The 24,237-nt window shown below is 37.9% G+C and overlaps 2 protein-coding genes across 2 annotated transcripts; one reads left to right on the top strand and one right to left on the bottom strand.

Moving 5' to 3' along the window:
• Positions 1-788: 788 nt before the first annotated feature.
• ckmt2b (creatine kinase, mitochondrial 2b (sarcomeric)) lies at positions 789-9,065 on the top strand. The gene is made up of 10 exons (XM_053610372.1): positions 789-1,018; positions 3,362-3,539; positions 4,421-4,619; positions 4,794-4,889; positions 4,992-5,213; positions 6,464-6,549; positions 7,119-7,242; positions 7,324-7,458; positions 8,241-8,366; positions 8,816-9,065. Exons 2-10 carry the CDS (start codon positions 3,394-3,396, stop codon positions 8,930-8,932), a joined length of 1,251 nt encoding a protein of 416 aa, XP_053466347.1. The 5' UTR covers positions 789-1,018; positions 3,362-3,393; the 3' UTR covers positions 8,933-9,065.
• A 6,663-nt stretch (positions 9,066-15,728) lies between these two features.
• Positions 15,729-19,749, bottom strand: otpb (orthopedia homeobox b). The gene is made up of 2 exons (XM_053610827.1): positions 18,464-19,749; positions 15,729-16,252 (listed from the first exon to the last, which is right to left on the bottom strand). Exons 1-2 carry the CDS (start codon positions 18,911-18,913, stop codon positions 15,746-15,748), a joined length of 957 nt encoding a protein of 318 aa, XP_053466802.1. The 5' UTR covers positions 18,914-19,749; the 3' UTR covers positions 15,729-15,745.
• Between the last annotated feature and the right edge of the window lie 4,488 nt (positions 19,750-24,237).

Here is a 24,237-nt window from a genome sequence, read left to right as displayed (position 1 = left end):
AATAATAATAAAAATAATAATAATAATAATGAAAATAATAATAATAATAATAATAATAATAATAATAATAATAATAATAACAATAATAATAATAATAATAATAATAATAATAATAACTGTATTGCATGTTTACTCAGGTTGCCTTTGTTTTATGTTGTATTTCATTTGAAGGTCTAAAACTATTTTGTATGAGATATCCACAAAAACAGAAGAAATCAGGCAAATACTTTTTCACAGCACCGTATGTATCTGTTATTGTGAGTCCTGGATGCGCAAAAAAACAGCAATAATGATAAAAGTGATGGTCACTTCCAGAATAAAAAAAATGTACGAAGCTAAAGACATAAATTAGGGATGAAAAAATGTAGAGACTAAAAGAACTAGAGAGACCTCTTGGCTTTAGGTTTGGAGCAGATGTGTAAACCTCTCTGTGTCCGTCAATACCTGTGACTTTTTTGTATTCTTTCTCCAAATGTGTCCATCACTATATTTAAACATAAACCTAATCACCTAGTGATCTTCTTCTTTTACATCTCCAACCATATTAATTTAAAAATTAAATGAAAGTCTCTTCAGGTGCCGACCAAGACTGTGATTTTAGACCTTTAGGTCATGGAGACCTGTTCAGGAATATATTAATATGACAGACTGTATTGGATGCAGCAGCATGATATATGTGAGAGGGGCAGACAGGGAAGCTTTTCGGAGGGTGGAAAATTACCTTGTGGAGAGCGCTCAGTGTGTGTGTACGTGACTGTGTGTGTATATAGTATGTGTGGAAAGACCATAAGGTTTTGACCAAGCTGAGAAGCAGAAAGCTCAAGGGCAAAGTGTCCTGACAGTAGGGAGGTGCGTAGGCCCTCACATGCTGTCAGTAGAAATAGGATTGGCTGTTGGGATGAGCTATTATTGCCAGAGTGGCCCAGTGTAAGCTCACTAGCTGCCTGCTGGAGCTACCTGCTGGACTGTGTGTGTGTGCGTGCGTGTGATTTTAGGACCTTTCCCCTTCGCTCTAAAGGTGAGTACAAGAAATCAAACTTTCATAGTGGGTGACTGGACAGTGAACTATTTCATCGGATTATTTATTTAAAATGTAATATGATTTATAGTTAAGTGTTACTGTGACTGATAGGATGAGCAGGATAGATGATTAAGGCCACAGTAACAGTGCATCCATGGTTTTTTTTTTTTTTTCAGTATTATTTTACATCCACATTTCATTTTTTTTTTTTTTTTTTTAATGATTTCACCACTGATTACTCTGTTAATAAAATACAACTGTACTTTCTTCAGAAAACAATGTCCTTCAAGGATTCTTTAAAGATTCATTAGATAATTAAGGGTTCTCATCCTCCTTAAAGGGTTCAATGTGGAACACTTTCTGAAAGAGAAACACCGTTGTAAGGTTCCACAAAGAATTTTTAAGGCTTCCTGCAGACGGAGCCCAGGTATCAAACATAAATATATATTTTTTTTTAACTACAAAGAGTCTCATTTTGTCAGAGCTGAGAGGAATCCAATCCTTTCTGAACTGTTGGTCCACTTCAGTTTTAGACGTCTCAATGCTGTTGGTTCACATTGCAGGTCATGCTCACACCAGGGCCTCGCTCTCTCCCTCTCGTGTCTGTTTGTAAGCCACTCTGACCGATCTAGAATGTCACTGTAGATCATGTGGTCAGTTGAATTAAAGCCAGCAGGGACTTGGCAGTAATTCCTAATCTACACCTGTTGCTATAATACTACCTTCAGCTCAAGTGTAGGACAGCACTTGTCTTTGACCAGGATTATTAATACTTTCCGAAACAGATTTTTATGCTTCTTTCTGAAGAATTTTATAATAATGTCATCATCATGATGTTATTTGTAGATATGCATGCTTGATCATGACTGGGTGTCATCATTTTTTTTTTCAATTTTAAATGACGATCTTGGTTGGTGTAACGTCTATGTATACCATGACTTTCATGACAACTCAAAGCTGTGTGATTTTCTTATGCCAAGACAAATGGTACAAGACACACAGATCTAGGGCATTTACGGCCCTGTGAAATTTTGTGATGGCATCCATTACCATGACATGAAGTTCAAAGGAACATATGATGCAGGAGAGGTTGAGGCGCTAAAAACAGCAAAGAATTTCAATCAAAAGCATATAAGATGTTTTATTTGTAATTAAAAAAGAAAAGAAAAACACTGTACAACATATACATGTACAGGAATTATACACTGCCTAGCTTTTCAAACAGCCATTTATATAAGTATTTTTCTTTTCTCAGTTTACAAAAACTCACCATATTAAAGTCTAACCAGGTTTATGTGTGTGGGGAAAAAAATAGCAAACCAGGGATTCTCAAATTTTGTGGAGTCAAGGATCCCTTTAAATTCCAAAGACTTTCTTTGGCACAGATTTATTTGTTGAACATATTCCATCTATTAAAATATTATGCTCATTATTCAAATGTGTAGAATATTATTCTGCCTTGTTATTGGAGCATAACGCTTTTCATTCCTGAACTTTCAGCTGACAGAGCACGTAAGGTCCAAGCTGACAATATTTATAGTCCTACTTCTTTATAGTCCTAGTTATTTAGGTGTCAATGAAGCCCATTCAATTAAACTGACCAGTCAATGGGTTAGCAGCACAAATCCTCAGTAATAACTTTGATAACAATGGGTTGTGATTTCCACCAAAAAAAGCAACAAAAAAAACATCATGTACCCTCTGCCTCTGCTTCATGGTTCACTTTGAAAACCACTCTTGTAAACTGTAGTATACGTTTATTTTAAAAAAGCTTTCCTTACCAGTCAGGAGTTCCTCAAAGATCCTCTGCCACATCTTGTGCTGACCTTTCCAGAGGTTTGCGGATCTGCTTGGACACCTCTCTTAAACATTTCGATCCAATTACTCCCAGAGCAGCTCCGTTGGGTTAAGGTTGGCTGACTTGGCTGCCCATTTCATTACAGACAGCACTACCACCTTCCTCTCCAAAAATCTCTTGCACAGCTTTAAAACAAAATACAATATGGCTGGGAATCGTTGACAGGCAGTGTATATTGGAGTTGCCATTCCAATTATCTAGCTACATTCTTTTTTTCTTTTTTTTTTTTTTAAAAAAAAGGTTAAATCTAGCATCGTGAAGGGCTTCCTCAGTTTGTCCATCTAGGGGAAGCTTTAAAGTTAAGTTAACCTCTAGAATAGAGTGTTTCCTTATCAATAAAATGAAAAGGAAGCTTTAGGACGATAAAAAACTATTAATAATCAGAAGAACTCAGAGGAATTACATTGTCTTTGTTAAGAACAACTTATAAAGGATATGAATGTCCTTAGTACAAGATAATCATTTCTGTGCACTTCACACAGGTTAGAGTTGAAAGGACATCTGGGCAGTAAGGATGGCCAGCACCTTCACTCGAATGCTATCCAGCCGTACCACGGCTATGCTTATGGCTAGCGTGGGCGCTGGCACCCTGGCATCCGGATATCTGATGAATGAATCTGGTGTCTCTGCTGCTGAGAGGAGGAAGCTTTATCCACCCAGGTGAGGGCTTTATAACTGGCGTCTTTATTTACATATAAAATCCTTTTCAAACTTAAGGGCAACTACAAATATAACTGAATCACTCAGATGCTAGAAATTAACCCCATAGACGAAAACCTTGACAAGTCATATTTTAGCTATTTCAAACTACATAGCCTATAATTCCAAGATTAAACTAGTCTCATTGATGAAGCCTATTGCCGTCAAGTTAGGTAAATCATGCCATTTCACCTAGGCCTAAGACCGCTGTGTGAAATGGTCAGCATATATATTCACTAATATATAACTAACCCATATCTTGTCTCCTGGTCGTCACCCCCTTAAAATAAATAAATAAATAAATGAATAAATCTGCGCTTACACTGACGCTTACACCTCTACTCTGTGTACTTATTATCTGCTTGATATATCGCTTTGCTTGTTTTTAAGTCACTTTGGATAAAAGCGTCTTCTAAATGAATAAATGAATAAATGTAAATGAACTTTGACACACTTGGATTATGATTGTGGGTGTTCTAGGTCACTTCTACGGAAACAAAGTCACACTCCTCTCCACTGTTCCTGCCAAACTTTACATGCATGGAAATATGATCCTAGTTAAGGAGGCCTGAAAGTACATGTACTGTGTGCTCCACATACATACTGTATTAGGTGATAGGAATTAAATAAAAAGTGCTGGTTGTTTTTTTTTTGCTTGCAGGCCATATTTGGTTTATTAATTCATTATTCCATCTAAAATAATACCATGTTATTAAATACTGTGTGAAAATGAAAAACAAAGCGTGCTCTGTCTATAGCCGGTTGATGTAAGATCTCTGTCGGGAGATGTCTTCATGAAGGTTTTGAATTTCACTGTTACGTGTTGCATACGTATTGTGTAGCGCCGATTTCCCAGATCTGCGCAAACACAACAACTGTATGGCATCTGCTCTGACCCCTGCCATCTATGCTCGGCTGAGGGACAAGCTCACTCCAAACAACTGGACGCTGGACCAGTGCATTCAAACTGGGGTGGACAACCCTGGGCATCCCTTCATCAAAACTGTAGGCATGGTGGCAGGTGACGAGGAGAGCTATGAGGTGTGTACTGCAAACTTGGCATGTTAGCGGGATTCTAATTGGTTATAGAGAAAAAACGCTTAACTTTTTTTTCCACCTAGAAGGGCTATTTCTGTATAGTAGTAAGCTTGGGACTTAGCTGCTTGTAGTAAGCCTAATTTTGACCTGTGTTAATAAATGCAACGTAATCCTCAGGTGTTTGCTGACCTTTTTGACCCAGTCATCAAGGACAGGCACAATGGCTATGACCCCAAGACCATGAAGCACCCAACAGATCTTGATAGTTCAAAGGTAGAAGATACTCTTCTCTCAGTTTAGAGGCTAAAAGAATCATTACTTCAATTCGACAGTTTTCCAATCTGAATTCTGACTGTAGTACACTGTTTTGTGCAGATCACCTCTGGGGTGTTTGATGACAAATATGTGCTGTCATCCCGCGTGCGTACTGGCCGCAGTATCCGTGGCCTCAGTCTGCCCCCGGCCTGCACACGCTCTGAACGACGTGAGGTGGAGCGAGTGGTCGTCCAGGCTTTGTCTGGACTGAAAGGAGATCTTGTAGGCAAATACTACAGTCTGACTGAGATGTCTGAAAGGGACCAGCAACAACTTATTGATGTAAGCCTTTAAAAGATCAGTTGAACGTAGCATATACAGACATCCTTCACCATCTTTCAATAACATAATAATAAGGAAAACTTTTTGAAATCACTCATTCTCAGTATCCACCATTCATATCAATACAACCAGCAAGTTAATTCATGCAATCTTAAATCATTGGAATCCAAAGCCAGATCTCTTTCTAAATATTAATGTACTTCATGACGTTTTCCATACTCCCTAACACAAACATTGCTACTCTTGTCACATGCTGGTTCATCTCAGGAGCACTTTCTTTTTGATAAGCCAGTGTCTCCTCTCCTCACTGTAGCTGGTATGGCCAGAGACTGGCCTGATTCTCGAGGCATTTGGTAAGGTGTAGGAATAGTTATTGGTAGTTAATGTGTAGGAATAGTAGTCTGTAGTACACCGCTTTATAGGCTGAGATTGTAATGTAAACTTTGCTGAAACATTACAGCAAAGATTATCATGAGAGACTTGACCATAGAGCTCAGAGATCAGCTGGATGTGGGATATTAATTAAGGAATAAAACATGATGGCATGTACTGTTAAATGGAATTAATCAATGAAGGAGTGGTTGGTTGTGGCCTAACATACAGAGGATTACCACCTCGAAGTTGACTACATTAGTGTAACAGTATGTCCTGAAGTGCTTTATTCCTTTTATACCACAGCAATTTTCCAATGATTACATGTTTTTATTCGTTATAGAATGTCGTATCGTACTTTTTCTTTATTTGGTTACATTTAATGTTGTGAAACATGCACGAAACAAATTCGTTCCTGTTCTCATGTCTATTATAGCGTCCATGAACGGTCATTTCCTTACTAGCCTCTTGACGTTAATAAAGCAAAAAAAATGCAACCACAAAGGACTCCTTCCAGAAACTTGAAGTTATAGCTTTACATCTGACTGTTCCAAAGCACTGACACTGGAGACTCCTTCCAAAAATGCTCCTTACAGGAAACGTCACCATATTAACAATTACATGCATTATTTTTTAAAATATCTGGAACATCCTTGTGTAAGTTGTTACTGTAGAAATGACCGTATTAGAACGAGCACATTAATATAGAGTACACCATGCGGTTGGAATTACTGCCTGAGCTGCTGTTAAAGAACATTAATCAAAACCTTCTTCTGTGCTGTGGTATAATTAGGAGACATTTTGCAGTTTTTGTGACCCTGCCCTTTTTTGTTCAACCCCTTCCTCATCTTTATTCCTGATTGGTCTGTTCATCCCAGGATCACTTCCTATTTGACAAGCCTGTCTCACCCTTGCTGACTTGTGCAGGGATGGCTCGTGATTGGCCCGATGGCAGGGGAATCTGGTATGGTGCATGAGACTTGCACCACCAGACTGCATGCACGTGTGTGTGTGTGTGTTATATTCTAGAAATGCATCAAGCCACTATTAGTATCTGGGTTGATATTGACCTGAAACACCAAATAGGTGTTGAATAGAATTTGACATACAGTATTTGAAAGCATGTGATGTTGAAATAACACAGATCATGAATGTGGAAATTAAACACAGATTATCATAAAGATACGCCTATGCTGCTTTGCAAAACTTTGCAAGAAAAGCTTGCAGCTAGTTGTCTTGGTTACTAAGAGTTTCTGATTAGTATCAGGTATCAGTCAATACTCTCAGCTCCGATATCAGTATCATAAAATGGAAAAATGTTATTGGTGCATACCTATCAAATTACTATGTTGTGGTCCTGACAGATAACTCAATGTGTAATTATTTTTTTAATATGTTTGGCTAACATATGAGTCTGATATATGGCATTCTAATAAGACATTGTGTGTGCTTTTCAAATACATTATGATGTTCTAGATGAAATCTAGACTTGTTATTTGAAATTCTACATCTGATGGATAAGATATTTCCCAGGCATAACAATGACAAAACGTTCTTAATCTGGATCAATGAAGAGGACCACACTCGTGTCATCTCCATGGAGAAGGGCGGCAACATGAAGAGAGTCTTTGATAGATTCTGCAGAGGACTGAAAGAGGTATGATTGAGCACAAGATAATCATGTTCCTTTCGTTAGCCAGATGGCTATGTGATTTTGTCTTGGATTAATTTCTCATAGGTTGAGAGATTGATTCAGGAGAGAGGCTGGGAATTCATGTGGAATGAGCACCTGGGCTACATCCTGACTTGCCCCTCCAACCTGGGCACTGGACTAAGAGCTGGAGTCCATGTGCGCCTGCCTCTCCTTAGCAAGGTACTACAAGCTGAATCATACACAAATCGTTTGATTTTAGAATCAAATGATTCTACAATCCTCCTCAACACGGTTCTGCAAAATGACTCATGAACGAATTGCTTGATTATAGAATCAAATGAATCTGCAATCCTCCTCATCACTGTTCTGCAAAATGAATCATGAACAAATGGCTTGATTATAGAATCAAATGATTCTTCGATCCTCCTCATCACGGTTCTGCAAAATGAATCATGAACGAATTGTTTGATTATAAAATCAAATGATTCTTCAGTCCTCCTCATCAATGTTCTGCAAGCTGAATCATGCATGAAACGTTTGATTATAGAATCAAATTATTCCACTATCCTCCTCATCAAGGTACCACAAAACAAATCGTGTGATTATAGAATTCAGTGACTCTAGATTCCCGAATGAATTGTGCATGAATTGTTTGATTATAGAATCAAATGATTCTTCTATCGTCCTCATCAAGGTACCACAAAACGAATCGTGCACGAATCGTTTGATTGTAGAATTCAATGACTCTACGATCCTGAATGAATTGTGCATGAATTGTTTGATTATAGAAATAGCAAATGATTCTACAATCCTCCACATCAAGGTACTGAAAAATGAATCATGCATGAATCGTTTGGTTGTAAATTCTGATTTCAGAATAATGAAATCTAAACCAAACTTCCCATCAATTAACCAAATCTCAGAATAATTTTTAGTCACAGTTAAAGTGAATTGTGGTTCTTTAAGAATATATAGTTCATGCCATGTCTTTACCACTTCAGGACCCCCGCTTCTCTAAGATCCTGGATAACCTCAGGCTACAGAAGCGTGGCACAGGTGGGGTGGACACTGCTGCTGTCGGTGATATTTTCGACATATCTAACCTTGACCGTCTGGGCAAGTCTGAGGTAAATATCCTGCCCAAATCTTCACCCAACACCTTAATAAGATTGTTCAGTGGAAATGGTAAATCCTCAGACTGGAGGGCAGACTAAGTCTATTATAGTGGAAGATGAGGGATAATCAGAGGGCACACAGAGACAGACCCATTACGAGCACACTCTCACAGACATGCAACATATTGACGTATTTGTGACAGCTTGCCAAGATATTTCAATTCAAGTTCACACCAGTGTCAATCCCACATTATCCTGTCCACATGGAAAACCATTAGATAATGCCCAAGTCTCTAAAATGGTATAACGTGGTTGGCTTCTTATCCCATGATTCCTTGTGAAATTTAGTGTTATACTTAATCTCTGTGTGGAAAATCATCATATAACCACTGTAGTATTTTTAAGGCAGATGTGCACATAAGAGGAGCTCATCTAATGCTCAAAGCTTTCCTTCGTTTCAGGTCGAGCTTGTTCAGTGTGTGATCGATGGGGTCAACTTTCTGATTGAATGTGAGAAGAAACTGGAGAAAGGCCAGGACATCAAAATCCCAGCACCCATTGTTCAGTCCAGGAAATGAGCATCTTCCATCTGAGTATGTCCAGTTGGGAGCTAGGCTGATGAGAAACCCACAGGCCATGCCCTCTGCAATCACAACTACTACTGCAGGTCTTACTGGAAATCTCGTTCCAATAAATCCTCCTAATAAAACAGCTTTGTGGGTTTGGTGGATTTTGTCTAGAGCTTTCGAACGGTGATGCAATGGCTAAAATGGTTTCAATGTGTAGTAGTCAAGTCTACAGGTTAAACACATCTGTGACATTGATATATATATATATATATATATATATATTTTAATATAATAGTACAGAATGCACAGTAAGTAAGACCAGATACTAATGCATTAGATGAATGAGTTATGCAGATCGTTACAACATTATGCTTTTTTAAAACAGTTGAAAAGAAAGCCATTGGCTTTTTTTTTTTCATTTAAACTATTTTCGTTTGAGCTTTTTTCTCTGCTATACATATCAAAGCTGGGAGTTAATTCTATTATACAGTGCTTACATAAGCTAATTATGAGCTCATTTCGGCTGGACAGCTATAGAAGACTGAAACAGTGTCTACAGCCTTCTTTAGAAAGAGTATGTGATTGCTCGTAGTCAAATAATTGATAATAATATGTTAACTTATTGGTGGTTTAAAAGGTTTGGTCTGAGATCAAACGTGCAATACACTATAAGTCTGTATACACAGGGGCAATAGATTCTTTCCTTGCTATTTAATTCATCTGGATTCGATTACCCTATTTCCTATCATTTACACTGCACATTGTATCTAATACAGTGTGTTAATGAACAGTTATACCGGTCCACACACCATGACCTAGCCTGTCTTGTCTAATCAGCACAAAGCTAAGACTTTCTACTGGGCTGATTTCCTTTCCTGCAAGTGGATTAATGACGTGTGCCTCATAATACCATTACAACCCATAGCGGAGGGTGCATACTGTGGCATGGGGTGGAGGACGAGTAGTATGTGTGTCCAAGCAGAAATCATTTCGCATTGAACTATGACCAGCCGTCCTTCTCTAATGCAATGCTAATCACAAATCAGTGCATTGTGGTGACTTCTCGAATAAGTGGTTACGACACTGTGTGCCATTTAGAGTGACTATTAGAACGTAGCCCAGAGTCTTGACATGAAACCAGGTGTATTGTGTGGCACTGTGGGGAATGAATGAGGAGGCCTGCTGTTTTAGTAATAGTGACCAATGGACTCTGTAAGTAATGTACACTTTCTTCCATTAACTCTAAGTAATATATATATACACACACACACACACATATATATATATATATATATATATTTATTTCAGAACTGCAACTAATAACGATACATAAATGAGTACTTATATTTACAACTCATGATTTACAACACATGATTTGTTTCAGACATCAGACATAAAACACTGATATACTACATTCCGAAAAATATTCCAGGGTTTGTATTAAATGAATCAGTTCCTGCAAAAAAAGACATGTTAATAAAGGAGTTTTTATTTAATGACCTCCTCATCAACAAATCCTCTCATTTCCTTACAGAAAAGTCACATGAACTTCACATGTGAATGATTTACACATTTATACATGTGGTTATTAGACAATTTTACCCAATTTTCACATGGAGAACATGTTTTTAATTTCAAGTCATGTCCCCCATGTTTATTCATTTTTATTTATTCATTTGCCTCCTAATACCATTACAACCCATAGCGGAGGGTGCATACTATGGCATGGGGTGGAGGACGAGTAGTATGTGTGTCCAAGCAGAAATCATTTCGCATTGAACTATGACCAGCCGTCCTTCTCTAATGCAATGCTAATCACAAATCAGTGCATTGTGGTGACTTCTCGAATAAGTGGTTATGACACTGTGTGCCATTTAGAGTGACTATTAGCACGTAGCCCAGAGCCTTGACGTGAAACCAGGTGTATTTATGGTAGGCTATTGTTTGGCACTGTGGGGAATGAATGAGGACGCATGCTGTGTTCGTAATGGTCACCAATGGACTCTGTAAGTAATGTAAGTTTGTAATTTGCAAGTGAACAGAAATGTTTCAGACATCAAACACAGGAAAACATGTTATAAAAGAGTTTTTATTTAATGACCTCCTCATCAACAAATCCTCATATTTCCTTACAGAGAAGTCACATGTACTTCACATATGAATGATTTACACATTTATACATGTAGTTATTAAACACTTCACGTGTTGTTATATTTTACCCAATTTTCTCATGTAGAACATGTTTTTTAATTTCATGTCATATTTACTCATTTTTCACATGTAATGTCAACCCCATTCCCCCCCCCCCCCCCCCAAACGCACACACACAAACACACACATTTTCACATGTTAGTTTTTCCACATGTAGTGCATGTACGCTTAGGTTTGGTCTCTGATGTGGTCTCTGAAGTGTGGTATTCATATTGCAAATAATCAAAAGAACTCACACATTCTTTGACTTTGTCCAAACAAATCTATGACAGAGCAAAACACTGGTTTGGATTGGTTTGACTATATTATATAAAAAATAAGTGATGGTTTTCCAGAAATAATTTGCATTTTGGAAGTCCTGATAAGGCAGATTTATCAAGCTTGTGTGCTGCTGACTGACTGACAGGAAACCAGCAGGTGGCAGTAAGCAAACATGAGAAAAACACTAATTCTCGCTACACTTGCTATAGACAAACACGCTGTCAGATATGTTCAGTCTTAACAGGCCTAACAGGTGGGATTATTACCTAGATTTGATGTAGATTATTGAGATTAACACACTGTGAAAAATCCATCATAAAATCATAAAGCAGCACCAAGCTGCGATTTAAATAACTAAATAACAGAACAGATACAATTTAACATTCAGGGTTTTATATTCTTCTGTGTGTTATTTTATATCTGTTTCATCGCAGGTGCAATTAAATGTAATGCATTTGTGCAGGATAATTGGGTATCAAAAACACCCGGGGATTACCAGATTATGATAGACAACCCACTCAGGTCCCAGACAGGGCCATCCTGCTGGTCACGGATGTGTGCACTGTTTGGATAGACATGAGATGGCACGCTTGTGGCTGTGACCTTCATGGTGGCTTGCTCCCCTCTCCGGCACTGATTTCTGATTTACCGCCGAGCTGTCGCTCCTGTCAGGGCCTGTGGGGTGCTTTCCATGCTCTGACAGTGGAAATCAAGGGCAAGTATAGGTGGCGAAGCAGGAAGGCTACAGCAAAGGGCATGGAGAGATGTTTCAAAAGCAATGTCAGCTTTATGTGTTGAAAATACTATATATTTTTTAGGAGTGTTGAAGGAATGGGATGAGTCCTGTTGTGTGCCTCTTCATCAGTATCATCCAGCTTGTGACTGGGACCGAGTTTATGCCACAGCTACTTACAATGCAAAGTTGCTGCTGTAGAGTCATTGTTGCTTTAATTAGAGCCCCAGGGGAAGGAATATTTTAGTATATTGCAAGTTCTGGCACTTGATTCAACTCATAATAGGATTGGTAATTTGCTGATACACTGAATGATGTCTTAGAGCCAGAAAGAATTGTAAATGCCTGATTTACCACAACACCACAAAGCTTTTATTTTGCTCTAACCCAGTGTATCACTCAACAACCTCTATCTACTGACATCTCGCAATCATCTGATTATCACACGATGTTTACCATAAATTTGGCACAGTGCAGAAAATAAGAAATGTGCGTCTGGAGGGAGCAGGCAAGCACAGGAGGTTGAGGGAGTCTGGGCCTCTCAGAGCAGATGCTGTGGCTGATGATGATCGATGTGTACGCGAAGCTTGTTCAGGGACCGGGGGAGCTTTTCACACACTCTGCCCATTCTGTTGTTTCAATGAGATCTCATCCACTAATTCTCGGAGACAATTAACTTTATATGGAAAGTGAAAGACCATACCGAAACTGGCCATGTTTTATCTGCCTGTGCTTTTTTTCTCTCCTGTTAATTTTTAGGTAGGGACTACAGATTTTGAATACACATATTTACTAATACATACCGTATATACCTACAGGTGACATATTAAAGGAAAAACCAACATAAAGTGTATCAGTAAGGTGTCGGGCCATCACAAGTCACCAGAACAGCTTCAGTTTGCATTGGTGTAGATTCTACATATCTTTGGAACTGTACTGGAGGCATAAACATGGTTCTTCTAAAAGATATTCCCTCAATTGGTGTCTTGATGATGCTGGTGGAAAGTGCTGTCTAACTCATCATTTCAAAATCTTCCATAGGTGTTCATTTGGGTTGGGATCTAATCTAATGACTGATCTCAGGCAGAGAAGATGATTTACATCATTTCCATCCTCATCAAAACAATCAGTGGTCCACCAGCCCTGTTTGGTGGTGGGGTCATCCTGAAGGATACCACTCCGATCAGGATAGACATGTTTCATCGTACGATAAAGGTAATCAGTCAGAATAACTTTGTATTGATTTGCAGTGAGCCTTTGTGCCAAGGGGACAAGTGGACACAAACCATGCCAGCAAAATGCTTCCTATCATATAACAGAGCCACCAGAGTTTCCTTTCATTTGTCACCAGCCTGTAGGTTGTGTCATTATATGTTATCTATTATGTGCATTATATGCAAAAGACATATTTTGTCCTGTTGTTACATTGTTTACATTGTTTACATTGTCTGACTATTTTACACAGCTAAATAGGTCTCACATTTAATTGTACTTTCATTGCTCAGGTATATGTTGTGATAATGTAACACAACGCATCAATTACGTTTCATGTTAAATCTTTTTTTTCTCCACAAACTGTTATTACTACACTTGACCTACCACACACACACATTGATTTGTCGATTTGTCAATGAATGACAAGTCTCTTCTGACTGCCTGACTCTTTTTGTAAGTGCATTTACACACAAGCTGACCATTTATTGTGTCAGTGGTTGGTCAAAGCAGATATTTGTGGCCTGTAAAGCATCCCCAATGGCAACTGCTTCAAAGCACACAAAGGATGCAGGAGCAAAACATGTCTCTGATTACTCGCTAATTGGTTCCAATCTTACTCCATCCCATGTGGACAAAAAGGCATCTCTGTCGGTTGTCAATCACTAGATCTCAGTGTTCTCAGATTCTCCTATCTCACCCTCTGAGAGATGTGCGAGTTTGTGTATGTGTGCTTGAGTGTGGGTGTGTGTGTGTGTAAGAGAGAGAGAGAGAGAGAGAGAGAGAGAGAGAGATTGATTGATTCACCAGTTGTCTGCAGTATTAAAACACATATAGCAATGTCTCCTTATGCATCTCTTATAGTCTCAAAAAAAAAAAAAAAAAAAACCCAACATGTTTATTTTAATTTTAGTTGTGTATGTGGTTTTGTGGTTGTTTTTTTTTTTTTTTTTTCTTTTCACTTTCAGGGATTCAATTAAATGATTTCATAGGTTTTTTTTTTTTTTTTTTAAAGCAGTAGACAAAAACTCTTTTTTTAATCTAATGATTTAGATTATTTAGATGCTTCTTTTAAAGGATGTAAAAGATTAAAATGACCCGAGAATGGGGTACTGTAATGGTCTGCAATATAGTGTTAAGTCTGAGCCTTGCATGACAGCTAACAAACACAATACTGCTGTGCTTATTAGCAAAAAAAAATAATAATAATAAAATGCTTGTTTCTTGTGACACATTGCCCAGATATTACAATGTGTGTCATACATCACATCCCAACACAGGCTATTTTCTGAAAGCAAATAAGATAAGAATGGACATCCTTGAATCCTCATAGCCGGCTTCTAAATGTACAGGATTAGAAACCTTCAAACTGCACATCATTGAAAGTAACTGATATCTATGTAGTGATTTGTGCTGGTGATGTTTGTTACCAATCATAAGAGCAGTTTGTTCAAATCTCTCAATCTTCCCACATATTTTCACTTCAAATGACATGTTCATGTAGGCCTAATACACCCATATGCTAGTCTATGCAAAGACGGACCATTCTCAATTTTGACGTTACTGAAAATGATTTTATTCACCCATTTACAATAAATTGATATAAACCTGCCCAGGTGTGTTGCATTTGGTAGGATTAACGTTTAAGAAAAAACACATTTCAGTAATAAGCACATACAGTAAGTCAAACATATCACAAACAGACCAGCAGGTAACAAGAATTAATTTTATCTACACAAGTATCCTATTCAAGATCATTTTGCGTTATGTAAATTTCCCTTGCTCTTTCTTGCCAATACATGCAGCTGAATCGGATTATTTGAGAATTTACTCATTATACATGTTATTCGTTGCCTGTACAAAATTGGAAAGAAAAGAAAAATCCACACGTGACCCATGCTTTAAACCAATCATAGCATGCAGTACACGTGGCTGCCTTGAACATATATAAAAATGAACATTAATGAATATTTCTCATCAGTGAAGTAACCCAACAGCGCGCGCTGCTGTTCTCTGACAGATGATCAACAAGCATGATGAATAGAAATACATAAATAAATAAATAAATAAATAAATAAATACTTGTCAATAAATACGAAACTGAATATTAATTATTAAAGACATTAAAAAGAAAAAAAAACCCAAGTTAATTAACAACAAATCGTATCCAACACGTGAATTAAAGTATACGTGTTAAAAAGTGGACGCTATTACTACTGCGCATGTGCGTCAAACATCGTCCGGATGTTGTTGAGATTCCGCTTTTTTCCTTTAAGGCTGCCAATTTGTAATTTCACAGTTACGAGCTCGGATCCTGAGTGGCTCTTGACCGTCCGTGAAAATAATCTTTTTTTTTTTTCTTTTTCTTTTTTTTTTTTTAAACGAGGACGCAAGTGACGTTGTGATTAGGTGAAGCTCATGGAGACGGTGTGCTCGAGCGCTTTGCGGCGCAGGGAGGCGATGCTGCTGCCTCTCCACACGTCACTGTCCGGGGAGCTGCACAGCTGAGGCGAACCGCTCGCGCTGGTCGGACCGGAAAGCGAGGCGGGTACCATGCCGGGGAACGCGGGCTGGTACAGGTGCGACTGCAGACCCGAGCCGTTCGACGATAGACCGTTGGAAAGGCCCATGGAGTTGGGCGGCGGCGCGCCTCCCAGGCTGCACTGCGACAGCGACTGCGCCATGGACGGCTGGCGGCCGAGCGACGGCGGCAGCTGCAGCTGAGAAACGCCTGCCATTCCAGCCGCGGCCCAGCGCCCGTCGTTGGCGTGGAATGAGCACAAGCCGTCGCCCATAGCGGCCGTCGGAAACTGCGGCAAACTGTGTGTGGGCAACAGCGTGCCAGGAGCGCGGAACACATTCGTCGTCTTCTTGCGCTTCTTCCACTTGGCCCGACGGTTCTGAAACCACACCTGCGCAGGAAAACGAACCACAATGAGCTCGAATATAGCGGCTTTCTTATACAGAAAAAAAACACAAAAAAACAAAACAATCGGTGTTAAAACAGCACCTGGGTTTACGTTAGACTTGCCACACCAATGAAGACTGTAATATCACATTCATTAAAGACTGAGATGGTTAATTCAACACTGTAATGTACTCTCAGAACATGATTCTTCAGTTCTCCTGAATGGTTCCGTGTAACACTGTTTCTCTATCAGGAAGGATTACTAGTAGAACCCTTTACAAGCCTATAAGAACCCTTTACAAGCCAAATGAACTCTTAAACACCCCTTGAGTGTGTATAATAGCCTTCTGAAAATGAATTCAACACAGATTTCTTTCTGGATGATCTTTGTTGCAGTGCATTAAAAAAATATATATATATATAAGCTATTGCATCCTACTCGGATATATATTTTATATACAATTTTTTTTAATCAATTGTAATCAAGTATTTTGCTAAAACGTGATCACTAGAATACCTCGAGTAATTCCAAAATATTGAAAATCACAGACACGCTTACAGGCAAGGCCTACAAATGAAAGGTTTTTTTTTTGTTCATTCCGCCACCCACATTTGAATCATTATTAAACCACATCGTTTGAAATGTTTAGTTTATTTCTGTCCTGCACGCGCAGATGTAAAGCACTCTAAACCGAGCTATATCTCTGTATCATTTTGCCCAAAGGTCTTCTGTGTTTTCAAGCATAACATAATATTGAAACCATGACAAATAATTAATTAAGGGGTCACAAATGATTCCAAAGCTTAGGTTTGTCACTGACAGAACGAAATGCTATTTCTTATGCCATCATAAACTGGAGAATAATATTTTGCTGGTTGACTGGAATGAAGACGTCGTGCCTGATAGACCAATTCCAGAGACAAATGGTTGGTTGGCCTAGGTGCTTTATCACCTGGGCCGAAAATAAATTCACAAAATAGACCTGCAGTTTTCGAGCGTCTGGGCTTTCTGCTTTTCTCTTTTGTGAAAAATAACGTTTGATATTTGAACGCGAGAGAGAGAGAGAGAGAGAGAGAGAGAGAGAGAGAGAGAGAGCGAGCGCGTTTGCTTTGACTGATGATGATTATCGCGTTCAGTATAATTAATCACAAGTAACATCATTTGGCGACTCATTAGCATCATTCTGACATTTCTTCAAGCGGCCCACGTCGTTATGGCTAATGTAATATTTGTTATGATGCGGTAAATTATGAAAATGTTTTTAAAGTCACAAAATATATTAAGAAAATACTGCGGGACTGTTAGGAGGTCAGTAAGATAAGAAGCGACAATATATACATATATAGATTCAGAACACGCGGAATTACGCAGTAAATATTTGACAAATATAAAAGAAAAATATTTCAATATAAAATATTTTTAAATATATATATTTTTTAAAAAATCTGATATGTTGTTTTTGTATTTCATAAAAAAATGAGCCAAGTGCTGATTTAATTCTCTTATGTAAAATTTCTCAGTCGCTTTCTAAACTTGTGTTTGTTTGTTAACATTGTTAACACTGCATTTGTGTAAAAATAAATAAATAAATAAATAAATAAATAAACCCACAATGCACTTTATTTAATTTCATTTCATTATTTCACATTTCATTGTACTTACTGTTCGCAATAATCCTTAACGCAAATAGATATAAGCTGCACAACTGCGTTTTACAAAATAGAACATCTCACCATAGGCCTGTCATTGTTTATTGTCAATGCTTTAAAGCTTTGTATCTATTTTCCCAATTTACTCATATTGCAAGTGATGCATATATATATATATATATATATATATATATATATATATATATATATATATATATATATATATATACACACAACTGAGAGTCAATATGTACAATTCAGTGTGTATATATATATATATATATATATATATATATATATATATATATATATATATATATATATATACACACACACACTGAATTGTAAATATTGACTCTCAGTTGTTCTTAGCCGTACTCATATAAACATTGTTAATTCAACCGTGTGAGATTATATGTTTGTGTTAGCTTTCAGTAAACATAATAATAATAATAATAATAATAATAATGATGATGATGATGATGATGATGATGATGATGATGATAATAATAATAATAATACGTCGCTTATGAAATGAAATGATGCATGAGTTTTTTTGTCTCACCTGAACTCGGGACTCTGTTAATCCGATTCTGAGCGCCAGTTCCTCTCTCATGAAGATATCAGGGTAGTGGGTTTTTGCGAAGCTTCTCTCCAGCTCGTTAAGCTGCGCCGGTGTGAAGCGGGTCCGGTGTCGTTTCTGTTTCTGCTGACTCTGTTGTCCACCCGACTGACTCGACCCTTGTTGTTGTTGTTTGTCTTGCTCCTTGGAGCCGACCTGCTGCATGCCGCTGGGGTTTGATCCGCCATTGCTTATATCTTCCCCGGGGAGCAGCGTGGTACCCTCGACCGCGTCCGGTCCGGAGCTCAGATCACCCGGGTGTCCGGTGTCCGCGACGAGTCTGCACTTTAAAGCCTCCCTGTGGCCCAGCAGCTCAGCCGCAGCATCCTTCATCCCTGCAAAAGCACCGGTCAAAATTAAGTTTTTCCATGGCACGAAAAACACAGAAAACATTTGGACTTTTCTCTAATCGGATAACAACATGACCAGCATCGAAAATATTCCAAACAAGTTCAAACTGCATCACATAAGATCCTCAGTCAATCCTCTATCAATATTTAGACAAGGTTGATGAAATAGGTTAGATGTAATTAATTCACTAGATAATGAATTAGCCTGCAATATCGAGTTCAAAATTAGATTAAGCATTAAGTCTAAATCCGATCATAATTGTATAAATGGAAAGTTCCTCCATAGCTTACAGTGGAGCTGAAGACCGGAGTTGGGTGTCGGTAACTCACCGAGGCGAGTGTCCAAGAGATCGGCGTGAGAGAGCATCGCGCACCGGTGCCGAAACTAGCCCTAAAACTTTTAACTCCTTTAAACAGCATAGAGTGGCCAAATGAAGAAAAATTCTCCGCGCGTTTAAAAAAAGGTGGCTGCGAGCATTATAATGTTCTTTAGAGAGACAGGGAGGCGCTTAATAGGTGGATGAGCGCGTGAGCTTCCTCATATGAGAGCCAATCAGAATTGAAGGCTGGAAATGTCGCCTCTGCGAGCTCACGCGCCCAACCAGCAGCATCCATAAACCAGCAGCGTCTGCAATTACTGTCTCCTTAATATCAGGTCTGATTTATAGTATCAGCCCCTTATTGTAGGCTATAAATGAGCTCATAATCATGGCGCACAAACAGTTTATAATAAATCTAGTTTTATTTGAAAAAAAAAAAGTTGCAAACGGTAAAATCCATGAAAGGTTTCAAACTGAAAGGAATGGACGTGTGATGAAGTTACAAATAGTAGCCTCACCTATTTTCGTAAAGGGAACGAATCGGGTGCGGGATCAGTGCACCTATATTTCCAGGCGATTTGGGGGGGGGGGGTTAAACCATGAGTGGTTGCTTTACGTTTTGTCAGTTTAGTGCTGCGTGTGTGTAAGCAAGACTGCAGCTTTATTTGAGGAGAATCCATCCATCACATGCGATTAATTCTCTGAGGCAGCTAACCACACATCCAAAGTACATTTCCAACTAGTCATTTTCAAGGCCATTAAGCACTTGAGGCATTTAGCGCCAAATTCGATATTTACTGTGAGATTAGTAGGTTATTAGGCTATGAATTGCTATAATACACTAGTGTTTAAATACAGGGCACATCTTGTGTAAACCGTCAATGCATTTTATTTTGGAGAAGGAAAAAAAGTCTAATGTGTTGCTTCATTTTGCACGGACCTGTAGACTAATCAGCGTCGATGCATTTTATGTGATTTGTTTATTTCCAGCTAAAAGACACAAGTCTAACACGATAAGCCGCGGTCAGTGTTCACATTGCGCGGTGGAAAGCTAACATTTCACTGTATTGCGTTGCATGAATTTGCACGCAAGCCACCTTTTATAGCAGGCCTTCTCACGAATGCTTTCGAAGAAAGAAAGAAAAAAATGAAACGAGTGCGAAAAGCACTCGTACAAATAGAAAGTCTAAATGGTTTATATAGCGTTATTATTTTCCAGACTATGGAGAATGGCAAAACGCGATTTGGGGTTTAGCCATGGCGATGGCGAGGATATGATGCATTTCTTTACTTATTGCACGGTATCCTGCAGTGTGCGGTTTTGGATATAGCCGATGTGTAGCTACATCATGTCTACCCCTGCACACGAGCCCGGAGGTTCTGAACGTCAGGGCTCAGGGCTCAGCCGAGGCTCTGTGCGCGCGCAGTCAGTGCGCTTTAAGCTCCGGTTCCGGTGGATTCCCAACAGCCATGTCGTGTCGAGCAGGGATCTTTTACAGCATGTAGCCTACAGGAGACACGATCTATAGGTTAGTTTTTCCTTCTCTTTATTTCTGTCAGAATTATTATTTTTTTTTTCCCTTTACGCGTATGCACTCAGAATTAAGAGGCGCATGTCACATGTTTTGGATAATACTGACGTTAGAGAATGGAATAAAAATGAAGTTAACAAAAAATGAATAAAAAATAAAGTAAAATGATCTAAAAATGATAAGATTATAAGAGATTAAAATACAGATTTTTTTTACAGCATGTTTGTAATAATAGTGTGGAATACGTGACGTGAAATTAATCGACAACAACAACAACAACAACAACAACAACAATAATAATAATAATACTAATAATAATAATAATAATAATAATAAACAAGAACAAAAAATTAAGCTCAGAGCGTTGCGTTGTTCATTACAAATGCAAGGAGAATTATGTATAAACAGTGTCCCATGATATTAAGTTAAAGAAACCGATATAAAAGAATGATAATAATAATAATAATAATAATAATAATAATAATAATAATAATAATAATAATAAGTAAAATACAATAATAATAATAATAATAATAACAATAACAATAATAATAACAATATACTTTTGATCCAAGATTACTATGACCGTAATCATATTCTGATAATAGTTGTTGTTATTATTATTATTATTATTATTATTATTATTAGTTCCATTTCGTGCTGGTCTGGCTGTCGCTTGGACAATCGCTGTAAAAAGGGTAACTACCCCAAGCTTCAACGGATGTCTTCTCCTTCGTCCAGACAAGGTGGTGACCCCAGTCGCATTTCAAACCGTGATTAGACTCGGTGCCCTCCGTGTGGACCCGATTACAACGTGAGTTATCCGGAAAGAATACAATTAAGGGTCTAAATAAAATAATCAGCATTGGACGGCGATTACCGTAATGAAAGCGAGCTCTGGTGTGTCACGGAGCAACTAGCCTCCATTACGGTGGGTAATGAGACTTTAGGGGATGAACACGACAACTGTCCAAACGCACTCTATTAACGTTCGGTTTGATGGACACATGTTTATCATATCGCCCAGTAAATTTTGTATCCATATAGGCCATGATATCCTAGAAGCATTTTACAAATGCTTAATTTCATCTTGGACCTGCACCAGTTTACTTTGGTGTTAATTTCTAATCACTGCTGCCAAGGTTGGGAAAACTGAATATGGTTTATTAGATTTTTGATTTCAAAGTTCCATTTCAGTATTTCTTTTACGGTTTCATAACCTGCATTTTTCCAGACTTAATAATAAAAGTGAAAATGATGACATATAGTGATGCACTAGGCCTGTGTTCCATTATATGCATTATGAGTATGCATTAAATGTGGAAAGGTTAAAAAAAATAGCAAGTATAATACAAATATTTTGTCAATAGTATATCAATATCAATGTAGAAACTTGTACAACCTACATCCTATATCTTTCATTCAAAAGAGGTGGATCAATGGCTTGAAAGAAGGGAGGACTTGGGTCAGTGGTCATTCTGAGTTGCGCTAAATTAAGAACATGTGCTGGTAATTATTAAATTCCAGCTTAATCACACTGCTAATGCAATTTAATGCATCAGCAAATTAGTACTGAAAATAATTAGTTTCACTGACCTTGTACATTGAAAGGCTACAGTGAACCAGAATGCATTTGAGTCAGACCAATCCTCTCGCGCACCAAAAATTGTTGTTCAATCAGCCGTGTCTTTCATGGGATAATAATAATAATAAGGTAGCAATGCAAGTAGTTTAGCAATTGTTTTGTTTACCTCTTTTACTTTTTGGAAGTGAAACCCTATTTAAAAAAAAAAAAAAAAAAAAAAAAACAACAAAAAAAAAAACAACTCTGGGTCATTTCAGTCTCCTCCATATGGCGAGAAATATCCATATGGCAACAGAAATTACTTTCTTGCAGTAGCAGCATTTAAACTGAAACCGAAGCAGACGTGTTTTTATTTATTTATTTATTTATTTTTAATAAAAAAAAAAAATTAATAAAAAATAAAAAATAAACACTCTGTCTACTACTGCAATTTGATTTATTATGATGTTAATTGAAAGACATGCAGTGGTTATATTATTTTATACAATATTTTTTAAAATATGCTGGTTTAATTCTGATTTTTTCCCCCCCTCCTGTGACAGGAAGCGACACTCGGAAGCGGAAGTGCCTCATTTCAATGGTAGGTCATCTACAATGATCTAAAATGCCATGGTTTGGAAGTCATATCTGTAGTCTCGCTGTGATGAACAGGACATGGGTTCTCCTGCTCAGTGATAGCACTATCAGTGTGTTTTCTCAAACCGTTAACCGACGCCATAAATCTAACAATTTACGACTATTAAATGGACAGGCCGCGACATTTCAACTCCTTTCTGCTCCTTCCTGTCTGTTTCTCTGCTGCTTGTCCACAAAATACACCGCCGGCCCTCCCAAGATTAATTGATCGTCAATTTAGCTCTAATTCGTACCAAGTCAGGTGGTAAATTGGCTGCTTTTACTTGATTGTTAGTGAAATTTGTGCAAGTTGCATTGACACATTTTGATTATTTATCAATTATGCCCAAACGAGCTAAATCTACTGAATAAATTCCAGCCTGATTGCTATAATAGAGTTTGAAAATATCGCTATTGATAATGATTCCGTGCTAATAGTCTCTTTCCGGCTTTACTAGCTTGTCGGAATGACAGCAGAGAATTCATTTTTCATGGAGTCGGCTGGTGTGCGCGCGCGAGCCGGCATTAATCAGTTGCATTATGGGGGCTCATCCATAGCAATGTGTGTTCTTTGCTCAGAGAGCCTGAAATAGTTTGTCATATTTTGTGTCAATTACTTGGGATTTCAGTGCATTTCCATCAAGGCATCCTGTCACTGTTAGGTTATGCTAAGTTAAGTTCGCCAAATGGATGATGTCAAAGTTATGCTAGCTTCAAGCTCGGAGGAACTGATTGGGGCAGACTAACTTAGCGGTTAGAGACGTTGTTGTCCAATCTTCAGTTTATTATAATGAAAGTAGGGCTGTAATAATTGCTCGATAAAAAGGATTATGTTATTATGATGTTATCACAACAACAACAACTATTATAATTATAATAATAATAATAATAATAATAATAATAATAATAATAATTATTATTATTATTATTATTATTATTATTATTATTATTATTAACACCTAGGGTCAGTTTATTGCCACTTCTCAACTAGGTTAGGTCAAATATAAATAATTTAATTATTTACAAAACAAAACCTTTCTGATGCAGTATAGCTGACATGTAATGAATACAAAGCTTAAATAAATTTGAATCTGTCATCAGACGTACAACCTTGGATTTTGGTCTGTGTAAACGGCAATTAAAGCTGCAGTACTATAATGTGATGGTAATGTAAATTATAGCATGGGAAATGGTGATAATAATATATAATATATCGCCTGATATAGTTCACCAACGCTTTAAAGGGAAATGCTTCCAAAGCAACTGTTAACGTCTGTGGTTATGCTGCATTTGGTCGTGTATTCGTATTGCTAGT

The sequence above is a fragment of the Ictalurus furcatus genome, chromosome 22 (assembly GCF_023375685.1).
Source record: "Ictalurus furcatus strain D&B chromosome 22, Billie_1.0, whole genome shotgun sequence".
NCBI lineage: Eukaryota > Metazoa > Chordata > Actinopteri > Siluriformes > Ictaluridae > Ictalurus > Ictalurus furcatus.
The sequence above is the reverse complement of the archived record's forward strand: the minus strand, read 5'-3'. Positions and strand labels throughout refer to the sequence as shown.

Bases quoted from the DNA above. Each gene is read 5' to 3' on its own strand.
- ckmt2b (XM_053610372.1), top strand. From the start codon at position 3,394: ATGGCCAGCACCTTCACTCGAATGCTATCCAGCCGTACCACGGCTATG. The intron at 3,540-4,420 runs GTGAGGGCTTTA...CGTATTGTGTAG, and splicing joins AGGAAGCTTTATCCACCCAG to CGCCGATTTCCCAGATCTGC. The intron at 6,550-7,118 runs GTATGGTGCATG...GATATTTCCCAG, and splicing joins CCCGATGGCAGGGGAATCTG to GCATAACAATGACAAAACGT.
- otpb (XM_053610827.1), bottom strand. From the start codon at position 18,913: ATGTTTTCTGTGTTTTTCGTGCCATGGAAAAACTTAATTTTGACCGGT. The intron at 16,253-18,463 runs GTGAGACAAAAA...TTTCCTGCGCAG, and splicing joins TAACAGAGTCCCGAGTTCAG to GTGTGGTTTCAGAACCGTCG.